Here is a 13,610-nt window from a genome sequence, read left to right on the forward strand (position 1 = left end):
ACTAAATTACCCCCAGGAACGGTAAGGGACGTAGGACAACCAGAGGATATATAAGAAAGACAGGGCTGATGGTAAAGGATAGCTTGTTGAAACCGGAGAATGTCATTGTCAGTCGCGTCGATAAAAAAAAGCTAAAGCTACGCTTACGTCGGCTCGTTTTTTTCGTCTTTTTCAGCCTTCGACACTAAAGCCATCTTTTTAACTGAACATTTTTATGTTCTTCCAAATCTATGCCAGTCAATTTGGCACCAGGCACATCATTTTCGGAGAGAATTGGTAGGTTTAGCGCTGTAAACATCTCCTTCGTACACGATTTCCATTCATTTCCTATTAGGGACAAACGGTGGCTTGTCCTAGCTTTGTCCCAGCTTAGCAACGGTAGCTAATGCCATGGATATTAATGAGCGGAAGTGACGTGTTGCTTGCCGTACGCCATTACCGGGACGCCGACCCGCTTATACTGTATGCACATCCACACCACTTTCCCGATTGACAGTGGATTAACCCTTTCGGACAAGATCGTGATGACGCACAATTTAAACACGCTTAACCTAGCGAACGCAAAAACAACTATGATCGGGGATTGCCACGAGGAAGCTTTCGGCTAACGTCGCTAGCTTCTACTGTTCATTCCACAACAGTTGGCAGCTCTGCTTTGACAAAGTCATCAGTCATCTATCCAAAAATCACACTTTTTGGCAAATCCTTGATCATAAGCAGACCGGTTGAGGAAGCAGTCATCTTCGAAGTGTTTGCAGGAGAGAACACCACTCGATGATGGCGTGAAATTCATTCGCTTAGTGCGAACAAAAGATGTCCATTTACGTGCCCTGCTATCCTTCAGCCACTCATACAACTTTTCTTTTGATTGAGAACAATACATCGCCACACACCGCCGTGGCATCTTACCGAGAAGCAATGCAACAGTACTGTGTGTATGGCGGACTTCCCACGCAGTTCTCAGTGTGACGTCAATTCCGAAGATTTCCGAAGATCGTCAAAGAAAAGCATTTTTGTTGTCAAGGGCGTTGCTATGGGTTAAACAAAGAATCTGGAAGGGTTGCGTTAAAAAAAAAAAAAAAATGCTTACAATTGTTTCGCCATTGATATTCAAAAACATGGTTGGCCAACCTTACTTTCACATTTGGCCTTTAAATGCCACATTATCACGCGAAAGCTCACGGGCGGGGGACGCAGTTGGCGTACCGCAACCGGTATGATTTGCCTGTTTTTGACGTACTGCGTGGTACGCAGTCAACACTGAACCGGACCGGAACCGCAACGATCATGCATCTCTTGTATTTGGGCCCTAAATCCGCCCATTTTGACGGATGCGTTCCGGCAAAAATGGAAAATAGCCTAAACCATCCAGCGGGCTCCGACGCGCTGGAAATGGTCCGCAGTCAATCCGGAGCACTGACGCGGCCGGTATATGTTGAACAATAGGATATCATGGGAACGGATTGGCTCCGGCGCTATTTTGTGCTGGACCCGGACCGAACCCGGAACACAGATGCATTTTGCGTAGCTGGTAACAAGGAAGCCGAACGTCTGCCGCACGCTCGCACACGTGCACGCGAGGCAATAAATCGCAGCGGGAAAATTACCGCCTTCATTTTTATTTACCGTGCGATAAATGGAATTATTGCATATTGCGACAGGCTTACACATCCAGCCCCTTTTTACTTCACAATTGTGCCAAATGAACTGGTCTTAAGAAAAAAAGACTAATGGAGTGCACCTGTAACAACATGAGTAACAACATTTGCTATCTGATGCTGTGATTACACAGCTCCCCATCCCCCCGCCCTCAATATCAGCCACAGCGCTTGTTTGCCGTGACCCGCCATCTGGCCGCCAGCAGCCGACCGACGACTGGCATACGTCCGTCTGGCCCTCTCCCCCACAGATCGCTGCAATTTCCTCGTTTTCATTTTAATTTCCCTCTCGAATTATTTCCCACCTGCCGCCGTGTGGATTAGTCCTATCGTTAACCTCCGCGCTTGACATCTTATTTAGCGCATCCTGTCGGAAGCGTTAATGCCGAAATGCAATATTCCTCTAAGCGGGATGCTATATTTATTTAAAAGGGCAGAGGTGTTTCCGACTGCATTATGGACATTTATAGCTGTTTACTGTGTATGCTGGCAGTTGGCCAGCCTCGTCATTTCTCTTGTTTTCGCTGCCTCAAACTGGCCAAGTTAATGGGTTATTAGAAAAAGCTACTTTTGAACCCTTAGGCTTTGTTCGATTATTATTTTTTTGGGTACTTATAGAGAGTCGAGATATATTTTCTTTTATGGCTTAAAGTTTTTAACTGACATCAGTTCTCAGTGGTATCAACTTTTTATGACTTTTTGACCCTTCAAATTCTAGTTTCTTCATAAAGTTGAACAGACTCAAAACAGCAATTCTACTGTATATACAGAATTTCGCATCACTTTTTTCTTAAATTGAGTCCATGTCTTTGATTAGCTTGACGTCTCGATCGTATGGAAGCCCATTCCCACCACTAAAAAAAAGTATGAAACCTTTTTTTTTTTTAAACAAAAACAAGAAGCACATTTCTGCCAGTAGAAAAGAAAAAGTTTTTTTTTTTTTTTTTTTTTTAACTTGCTGTTGCCTGTTTCCGCCATGAGAATTTTTTTTTTTTTTTTTTTTTTAAACTTCTCGGAGTCCTTACGCACAAGCTAAGCTAAGCTACTTGTAGGCTCCAGCCGATGATGTACAGTAGATATGTAGATGTTGCACTCAAAGGCAACCTTATCCGTGACTTTGTGAAGGTATTGTATACTTTATCTCGACAAAATGAAGTAAGTGATGTGTATGATATTGTAGTTTTATTCACCCAACCATTGTTTTTTTGTTGTTGTTTTTTTTTAGTGGCGGGAATGGGCTTCCATACCATCGTCACGTCTCCGTCCGCTGCCAATTACTTGATGCCTTGCGGGTCGTACCCGCGGTTGCCGTAATCCAGTGTGTAGTTGTCGTTGCATGTCAAGCGCAAACGGTCCACCACACATTTGATGATCATCTGAAGAAAACAAGAGAGAAGTGAACATAAGTAAAATGGAGGCATGCAACAAATGACCTCAAAGTGGCTTCCGACTACAAAGGAGAACTTGCTGTTTCTGGTCCAAGGTAGTCCACTACCCTGACAATTTTTTTTTTAATGTACATAGTTACAGTGGTATAAAAAAGTATCTGAACCTTTTGGAATTTCTTACATTTCTGCATAAAATCACCATCAAAATGTGATCTGATTATTTTCAAATCACACAGATAAAAAAAGTGTCTGCTTTAACTAAGACCACACATTTATATGTTTTCATACTTTAACTAGGATAGTATGCAAACAATGACAGAAGGGGGAAAAATAAGTAAGTGAACCATCATATTTAATATTTTGTGCCCCCTCTTTTTGCAGCAATAACTTCAACCAGACGCTTCCTGTAGCTGCAGATCGGTCTGGCACATTGATCAGGACTAATCATGGCCCATTCTTCCCTACAAAACTGCTGTAGTTTAGTCAGATTCCAGATGTCTGGCATGAATCGCTGTCTTTAGGTCATGCCACAGCATCTCAATGGGGTTCAAGTCTGGAATTTGACTTGACCACTCCAGAACGTGTATTTTTTTCTTCTGAAACAATTCTGAAGTTGATTTACTTCTGTGTTTTGGATCCTTGTCTTGTTGCAGCATCCTCTTTTTAGCTTCAGCTGTCTGACAGACGGCCTCAGGTTTTCCTGCAAAACATCCTGATAAACTTTTGAATTCATTCTTCCACTATTGATTGCAAGTTGTCCAGGCTCTGAGGCAGCAAAACAGCCCCAAATCATGACCCTAACCCGCCACCATGCTTCACGGTAGGGATGAGGTTTGATGTTGGTGAGCTGTTCCATTTTTCCTTCACACATGACGTTGTGTGTTACTCCCAAACAATTCAGCTTTGGTTTAATAAGTCCTCAAAATATTTTGCCAAAACGTCTTTGGAGTGTGCCTTTTTGCGAACATTAAACGTGCAACAATGATTTTTTTAGACAGCAGCGGCTTCCTTCGTGGAGTCCTCCCAATAACTCAATTTTGGCCATAGTTGTACATATAGTTGATGTGTGCACAGAGATTTTGGACTGTGCGAGTGATTTCTGTAAGTCTTTATCAGACACTCTAGGGCTGTTTTTTATCTCTCTGAGTATTCTGCGCTGAACTCTTGGCGTCACCTTTGGTGGACGGCCCCTCCTTGAGAGAGAAGCAACAGTGCCAAACTCTCTTCATTTGTAGACAACTTCTCTGACTGTCGATTGATGAACATCCAGACTTGTAGAGATGGTTTTGTATCCTTTCCTAGCTTTATACAAATCAACAATCCTTGATCGCAGGTCTTCAAACAGCTCTTTTGACCGAGCCAAGATGCACATCAGACAATGCTTCTCATCAAGACAATTCTTACCAGGTGTGCGTTTCATCGTGGACATGGCAGCTTTAAACCACTCATCAGTGATTGGGCACACATCTGACTTAAATTATTTGGTAAAAATTGGTTTCAGTTGCTCTTTAAGTGTCCTTATGCAGAGGGTTCACTTATTTATTTTCCTCCTTCTGTCATTGTTTGCATGCTTTCCTCATTCAAATATAAAAACCTGTAAATGATTGGGTGATAAAGCAGACACTGTTTTTACATCTGCGTGATTTTGACAAAGATGTGATTTTATGCAGAAATGTGAGAAATTCCAAAAAAGTTCAGATTAGGAGTGGGAACCTCTTGGTACCTCACGATACGATACGATTTGCGATACAAAGCTCGGATTGAACGTCTATGGCCGTCAGTGGCAGGCAATGAGGTAATTTTGGCCCATTTAAGGTCATTTACCTGTTGATTTTCAGTTACTTCCTGTTGATTTTTGGGTATTTTATGGGTCACTTCCTGTTTATTTTGAGTTGCAGAACAGGAAGTGACCTGAGAATCACCCAAATAAATAGGCAGTGACTCAAACTCAACAGGAAATGACCTGTAAATGCCCTAAAATGAACAGCAAGTGACCTGTAAATGCCCTGAAAATCAGACAGAACGACTGTGAATGCTCTGGTTTCGAATGAACGAACGTTCGTAGTCTCAATGGATTGGGCGTCGAGCATCGTCAATGCAGCCTTAGAGTTGACTGAGACACTATTATGGTGGAAGATTTTGGTAGCAAATGGATGGTTCCCTTTTATTTATTTTTTTCAGACATTGACACCTTTTTAAAACGATATCTCGATTCTTGGCAGGCACATATCGATAACCTTTTGGGATACAAAATATCACGATATATCACCATGTCGATATTTTGTCACACCCCTAGTTCAGATACTTTTTCAAACCACTGTAATTATTGTTATGTGAGCAACTTATGTGGTTATGTTGCTCTAAAGAATCCCTTTTGGCCACAAAGTGTGAGGTTGAAATTGCTCTTTTAAGAAAAAAAACATTTTCTTCCCAGGAATCCGTCAAATAAAGGCTCACATCCTTTTTATATGTTCTTGGAAAATTTCAACACTTTTATTCAGGTGAACAAATAACTTGCGTGTTTACTGTATTATCACTAGGGCACTCATTTGCCGCTTTTACTATTGGTTCCCTCAGCATCCGCAATAAAAGGACCACATATTGTTTTTCACGACTGCCGATATTCATATGCAGGCTGTGTTTTTGTGTGTATGTGAAGGTTTACAATTTGACGTGGTGCCAAATGACTGCCCTTGGCGGAAGTCTGCTCTCTGCTGAATGACATTCACGTTTATTTCAAGACACGCTGCGGTGATAAATAAACAGCCGTTGCTGAAATGCAAAGTCGTTAAATGTGCACGTTGCTGTGTTTAATTTATTCACTGCCATTGACTGAGATAGATGTCCTATCCATTTGGACCGGGAAGGGCTGGCAGCAATTCTTCTATTGATTTATGTATATACAGGTAGTCCCTGGGTTACGACGTTCCCGACTTATGTGATTTCGACTTTACGATTGACGAGCATCAAATTTTTTTTTTTTCCCAAATGTTGACTTTTGTTTTTTGATGCATGCTTTTATCCTGCCGTAAAAGCGTAGAGCAGGTAGTGCTAATGGCACTTGAGTAAGAGCACATCTACACACAAAGAAGAATATATTTACGCACATGAAGAAGAGCGCACATGCACACACGAGGAAGAGAGTATTTGCGTCCACAAAGAAGTCATGCAGCAGAGGAAGAGAGCGAGAGGGGAAAGATTTACAGCTGCAAGCCTGCGTGCACATTTGATGCTCATGAAGCATCTACAGAGGCAACACCTAAACCAACCTTTTGTACTGTTACTGTGCGTTTTCAATTGTTGTTGACTACTTAGGGTGACGTTATGTGATTGTTTTTGATGGTGTGCATACGCTAACTGATACATGCTAATCGTTTGTGTGGATTGTTATTGATGTAACAGCAGCTAGTTCTAAACGCAAATTTTGAATTGCTGTAATTGAAGATGAAATGATTTAATTTTATTTTTATTTTAGTTTCATTCCGCATTTTTTGATGTCATGAACAGCTGAATAAAGTCAGCAAACCACACGGACGTTAGCTTGCTGTCTAGCTAGGACTTAGCGCCAACATCTTGGCGTATAATACATGTTTCTGGATAATTATTTTGAGATTTAGGGGTACTTGAAGGGTTAATTCCGATTTACGCGGAAATTCGGGTTACATCACCAGCGTAGGAACTGAACTCGTTCATAACCCAGGGACTACGTGTGATATATATATTTTATAAATACGGAAATGAATAAAATGTAATAAATAAAATAATACCAAACAAGACAAAGTTCTTATTTTACATTTTTTAAGATTTTAAATTGTAAAAAGAAAAAACAAAATAATTGTTATTACTAGAGCTGGGAATCTTTGGGCACCTAACGATTCGATTACGATTACGATTCAGATGCTCCGATTCGATTCTAAAACGATTATTGATGCACCGCCCTCCTTTTTTTTTTTCAATATTTTTTACATTAGTTCCAAAAATGTTCAAAAATACTCTCAGGCTAAACCAAACTACTATTTCAGTATCAAGTTAACATATAGCAGTAAACAAATATACAAAAATAACAGTAAATAAAAAACTCCAGTCCCCATTCTGTATCAGCAGCTTTAAACTACATTCAATTAATTTAAAGTTGTGAATCAACCGTTAAAGTTGTTAAAATTGCTACCGTTAATCCATAATTTCCCTTTTGTCTACTTTCGACATGTGAAAGTTTTAAAACTATTTTAAAGATAGATTCAAGTCAATATTTTACTGATTTAGGAGTATTTTAGATAAAAAGTTAATTAGGTTTGCTTGGAAGGTTCGCTACAACAGCCTTGCTTTAAGATGGCGGCCGTTTACTACGTCCGCATCTAGCTTTTTTGTAGATGCGCTGCTAACGCTACCGCTACCGTAGTACATCTAGTCCTATATAAATGATATCTACCGTAACATTATATGGATGACGTACTTTTGTAGCAGCTTTTCAGCAGGAGTTAGGTATGTTGTTGTGTTTTTTTTATCTCGTGGCATTAGTTGAGCTAGAGCCGTGAGTTGAGCATTCGCATTACCCAAGGGGCCGGGTAATGAGAAGCATGATGTTTAGCTACCCCCGCTCCGTTGCTCAATGACTGCGCGGCGCGCTGAGTGTGTTGTACTTCCGCTTTACTTGGCATATTTCAATAATCGGAATTTGGATGTTTGTGAATCGTTCTCGAATCTTCCACGGCCGAATCGCGAATAATCTATGAATCGGAAATTTTGCACACCTCTAGTAATTACAAATACTACTATAGAGGAGCACTCTGAAAGAACAGATGTCTGCTTAAGCCACATTTGAAGCATTGACATAGTCTGACTTTGCCCCTCTCTCTTTTCATTCTATCACCTAACTTGCAAATTTCAGTTGAGCAGGCTGTTCAAGTTATTTTGAAATCAAATATTTCTGACCTCTGACCTTACAACCCCAAATTTTAATCACTCTTCCATGTCATTATAGCAGTGCTTCTCAATTATTTTCTTTTAAGGCCCCCAGGAAGACGTAAACGTTCTGCGCCCCCCCAACTCTCCGCCGCCATTGTAAATATACTGTAGTATCATTTGTCTATAAGATTCTTATTATGAGAACACCGCTGCTTAACATTGTGTCCTTTTTAATATTAAAGAAGAAAATAAAGTGTAAAAAGAACACATCCATACTGTAAAAATAGACTCAAGATACATTTTTTGACCGTTTGACACTGAAAAAAATAAAATAAAATCAATAAATAATCATAAATTCAAATTGATTAGCAACACTAACTCGAGAGGACAATATGCCAAACTATTAGACTGAAAAAACAAAAATTAATAAAACAAAAACGACAGTGACATTGGACAGAGAGACAGTTTTTATTTTTGCTGCAGGCAGTAGCAGCTCCCTTGCGGTGGTGTTGTGTTATTTTGCATTGAGCAATTTGGTATGCCACCTAATGTGATGCTTACAGTGCTTGCTGGTTTACTGATGTAACACTGACAAAGCGGGACGATTGTTGGCAGTATTCGGCATGTTTTCGCTGAAAAAATAAAAGAAGCCCTGCTGTCCGCCGCGAACATTTTTAGACAAAGTAAACAGACTGGTCTTTCCTCGTCTCCTACTGTACTAAAAGTCAAAGCCAAATGCTACATACGCTTCGTCATATTTCTTTGTTTTAGCTTTTCATATCTCTAGTGCTCTTTGCTGTGTGCTCGTTTGGTTAAAAAAATACTGTGCACATGCTAAAAATTAGAGCGCCACTCCCACCCACTCAGTGGATGTGCACTTTATTTTAGTAAGTAAAAGTATGTTCTCTAAGGTCACATGCGCCACCCCCCAGGATCGCTCTGCTGCCCCACTATTTGAGAATCACTGCATTATAGACATATCTTGCAAGTTCCATAATCAACCTTTATTCTTCAGTCATCTGGAACGCAGACATACAGTACAGAGTACAGACATGCGGAAGTGAATACTGTAATTTCCTGAATATAACGCACACTTTTTCCCCCCCAAAATCAACTTGTAAAATCATGGTGCGCATTAAAAACGAGTACATGGATGGAGACAGAAATATATATATATATATTATATATATGTAAACCGATTTTTTTTTTATTGACACGGCCACGTTGTGTTGAAGAAACGTATGCGGCGATCCGTTGCCCACCATTACGGTATGTGACGTCACAATTTTGTTTCGGTAATACTTCACTCTAATCGGCCGAATGATTTCGTCTGTGTTAAATTCTGCTTTTTTCACTCTTCATAAAGCACAGAATTTAGCCCGGACCATAACAAACGTAACAACACAGACTTCCTGTGTGTGTCCGTCAAGTATCTCTGTCCCTCGGGAAACTCAAACCCAAATAACAATAGTTCCTATTGTTACTGTCGTGTCGACAGCGATGAGCTCACTCGGATTCCCGACTTACGTTCTCACTTTCATTTTACCGTATCAATCCATGGAAGAAACATTTATTCATCATGATGAAACGGGCAAGTTATACAGCAGCCTTTAAAAGAAAAGTCACATCTGTTTTGTTTTCTCCTAGATACTGGTAAGTTCAAGAAGTTATCAGATCATATTATTACCGTACATATTGTCAGTTTACGGTAATGTTTTGAACTACCAATGTGCTATGCTTGTGCTGTGTTTTACCAGTCAGTAAAATGACATTTCTGTATCTGTACACGAGCTCTGTTTTCTTGTATTCTTCTATTTATTGGTGCTAAAATTAGGGTGCGCGTTATACAGGGGTACAATAATTTCCCCTAGATTTTACAAGTAAATTTGGGGTGCCCGTTATACACTGGTGCGCCTTATATTAGGGAAATTATGGTACATAAGCCCTGCCTCCTGTAGCGTAAACCTACTGGTACAGGTAAAAATATACTAGTGTATTGGCTTACTTAATTTAAATAAGGAAAAAAAAAATTTTTTTTTGTTGCTAACATTCCACCAACCCTGCAAATGACTGCAACCTTAAACATGTCAAATACATTTATAGATATGCCTATGTAAATATATATATATATATATGTGTGTGTTCATTATTAAAATGTATTTTTGTGATGATGGTTTTGTCAAATGTCTCAGTTTGATCTGGTCTTAGCCGAGTAATGTGATCTCGAACACTACACTCTCACATTTTCACCCCCTCACTCAGTCAGTGACTATTTCGAGAGCACATTAGCATACCGGCATTTTTGATGCGGCCTCTTGTTTATTCCTCAGCATCCGACCACCGTTATCTACTTAGCTGCTTCAATTTGCACGTATTACGGAAGACTTTCGCTTTCATTTCCGCAGACGGCTTGCCTAATTATTTTCCAACCCGAGGAGGGAAACGAGCACACTCTAGGAATTAGCGCTGCCTGTTTTAAACAAAGAAATTTGTGCGTCTTTTGCTGTTTGACGGATAAGTGCGCCTTTGTCCTTCGCTCTTGATTAAAATGCACTCGCTATGCATATTTCATGTAAAGGGGCTGTATTTGCTCACACCTGCGACAGGTGCGCGGTTGTTGAGAGTTTGCGAAACCGTAAACTGCGACTAGTAAGGCGGTGTCGCTGAACCGCCAGCTGACGGCTTCTAACGTGACATGCCGGCATGTAAGACGAGACTTTTTCAGATCAGGTTTCAGTGCCATTGACGCCCGCCGTGAGACGTCTAATGTATTCGGAGTGAGAGGTGAATAGTGAACAGTATCCTTAAACCAAGATGCAAACAAAGCGCTAGTTATATCGAAATGAATCTCCTCAACTTTCATCAACATGCCAAGATGGTGTTAAAGCACTACTTTTATTTAGAAATGCTCTCTCAAAATTAAATAGCTGACACCAAGATGCAACTGGTGCTGAAGGACTTGTTTTTTGATACAGTGGTATGAAAAACTATCTGAACCATTTGGAATTTCTCATATTTCTGCATGAAATCCCCATCAACTGTGATCTGATCTTTGTCAAAATCACACAGATGTAAAAACAGTGTCTGCTTTAACTAAAAGCACCCAACATTTATAGGTTTTCATATTTTAATTAGGAAAGCATGCAAACAATGACAGAAGGAGGAAAATAAATCAGGGACCCCTCTGCCTAAGGAGACTTAAAGAGCAATTGAAACCTTTTTACCAAAAAATTTAAGTCAGGTGTGTGCCCAATCATTGATGAGATTTTTAAAGCTGCCCTGCCCACTATAAAAAACACACCTGGTAAAAATTGTCTTGATGAGAAGCATTGTCTGATGTGCATCATGGCTTGGTCAAAAGAGCAGTCTGAAGAACAGCTCCGAAGACTGGATACAAAACCATCTCTAAAAGTCTGGATGTTCATCAATCGACAGTCAGAAAAGTTGTCTACAAATAGCAAGAGTTGGACACTGTTGCTGTCTAAACAAAATTTTGCTTGTTTAATGTTCGCAAAAAGGCACTTGGACACTCCACAGATGTTTTGGCAAAATATTTTGTGGACTGATGGAACCAAAGTTGAATTGTTTGTCAGTAATACACAACGTTATGTGTGGAGGAAAAATGGAACATTTCACCAACATCAACACCTCATCCCCACCGTGAAGCATGGTGGAGGGAGCATCATGATTTGGGGCTGTTTTGCTATCTCGGGACCTGGACAATTTGCAATCATAAATGTTTGGGTGGTTTTAGTTAAAGAAGACACTGTTTGTTCATATGTGTGATTTTGACAAATGATCAGATCACATTTGATGTTGATTTTATACAGAAATGTGAGAAATTCCAAAAGGTTTAAATACTTTTTCATACCACTGTAAGTGAAATTCCACAACTGATGTCAACACAGTGCCACAATGCCTATTTAAAAACAGCTCCTTAACTCTCAAAGTAGAAAACACCTTGATGCAATGAATTTGTGCCATAGCACTAGTTTTAATCAATATACTCGTTCCACAAGACCAATATGGTGCCAAAACACTACGTATTTTTATTGTATCTAAGAAAGCTCATCAAATGTCAAAACACCGAAATGCAACAAATTTGTGTCACGTTTGTCTTAACTAAACCTTTATGTCCAACATTTTTCTTCGAAAATTATTAAGATGCCACAGCATGGTGGCAAAGTGCTCATTTGATCAAAATGTAACTCCTCAACTTACATCAGCGTAGTTCCACAAAACCAAGATAATGCCTGTGTCGATGGAAGGCTTTACAATTTTTTTCCTTCCTTCTAAAAGCAACACTGATTTCTGATTGCACTCCAGTGATGAAATAGATTCATGTTTCTAACACAGCCTCCATCTCAAACAGCGCTATCAACCTGGCAGCAGGAGTAAATGTGTTTCCATAATGCATTTCTCCAATGTCTTGCCCCCCCCCCTTCTAATGACTGCTCATCGTTCTAATGATCTTTATGTTGACGCTTTTCTTTTATGCTTTTGCTCTGCTTCTCTCTGGCTCCACTAACCTCTTCAGACTGGCAATACGAGGGTAAGAGGGCTCTCCTTTTAGTTTCCACCACGTCTGTTAAACTGCCCTACCGCCCCATCATTACCCGTCTTGCCCGACGTGATCTCATCTGTAAAATTCTTTTTTTGTTTTTGTTTTTTGTTGTTGTTGTTTTTTTTGTTTGTTTGTTTTGTTTTGTTTTGTTTCGTCACAGCTTGGACCTCCTTGCTCGTCCCTGTCGCACTGTCCACACTCTGTATAAAACAATCTGTCGCCTGTTCGGTACTACCCGCACTGCAATTAGTATATTTTCTTATGTTCCCCCCCCCCCCCCCCCCCCTCACTCATAAATGATATACACTACAGTTGAACTTTCCAAGCTAAATACAAAACATAACAGGTCTAAATAAGTAATGAAGAAGTTAAAGCTAATAAAGGGAATCACGGATAGAAAGACTTCCATCCATCCATTTTCCATGCCGCTTATTCCTCACGAGGGTCGCGGAGGTGCTGGAGCCTATCCCAGCTAACTTCGGGCAGTAGGCAGGGGACATCCTGAATTGGTTTCCAGCCAATTGCAGGGCACAAGGAGACACACAACCATTCACGCACACACTCACACCTACGGACAATTTAGAGTGTTCAATCAGCCTACCATGCATGTTTTTGGGATGTGGGAGGAAACCGGAGTTCCCGGAGGAAACCCACGCAGGCACGGGGAGAACATGCAAACTCCACACAGGAAGGCCGAAGCCTGGGATTGAACCATTGATCTCAGACCTGTGAGGCAGACGTGCTAACCACTCAGCCACCGTGCCGCCCATAGAAAGACTTGTAGTTCTTAAAAATTAAACGTTATTATGACTTAAAATAATTTGACATTGAAACCCCTCTTGATGTTTTCCTTTTTATACAATTTGTAAAATTAGTTTAGCTAGTAGGTCGCCATTGTTGTTGATGTTGCAGGGCTGTGACGTCACTGGGTTACAGTGCCTTGCAAAAGTATTCGGCCCCCTTGAACCTTGCAACCTTTCACCACATTTCAGGCTTCAAACATAAAGATATGAAATTTAATTTTTTTGTCAAGAATCAACAAGTGGGACACAGTCGTGAAGTGGAACAACATTTATTGGATAATTTCAACTTTTT

At 40.3% G+C, this 13,610-nt stretch overlaps 1 protein-coding gene across 9 annotated transcripts in view; it reads left to right on the plus strand.

Moving 5' to 3' along the window:
• Window positions 1-13,610, plus strand: part of LOC130923355 (protocadherin-15) — a 490,939-nt gene that overhangs the window by 180,877 nt on the left and 296,452 nt on the right. For 4 of the 9 annotated variants that reach the window (XM_057849017.1, XM_057849010.1, XM_057849008.1 and 1 more), the window contains one exon: window positions 12,489-12,503. The exons of 2 other annotated variants lie outside the window; for them this stretch is intronic. In XM_057849017.1, coding sequence (XP_057705000.1) covers window positions 12,489-12,503 — 15 coding nt within the window. Of the gene's footprint in view, window positions 1-2,883; window positions 3,142-12,488; window positions 12,504-13,610 lie in introns of all 9 variants that reach the window. 3 more of the 9 variants (XM_057849014.1, XM_057849015.1, XM_057849016.1) reach the window with 2 other exon arrangements.

This window comes from Corythoichthys intestinalis, chromosome 10, assembly GCF_030265065.1.
Source record: "Corythoichthys intestinalis isolate RoL2023-P3 chromosome 10, ASM3026506v1, whole genome shotgun sequence".
In the NCBI taxonomy this organism is placed as follows: Eukaryota; Metazoa; Chordata; class Actinopteri; order Syngnathiformes; family Syngnathidae; genus Corythoichthys; species Corythoichthys intestinalis.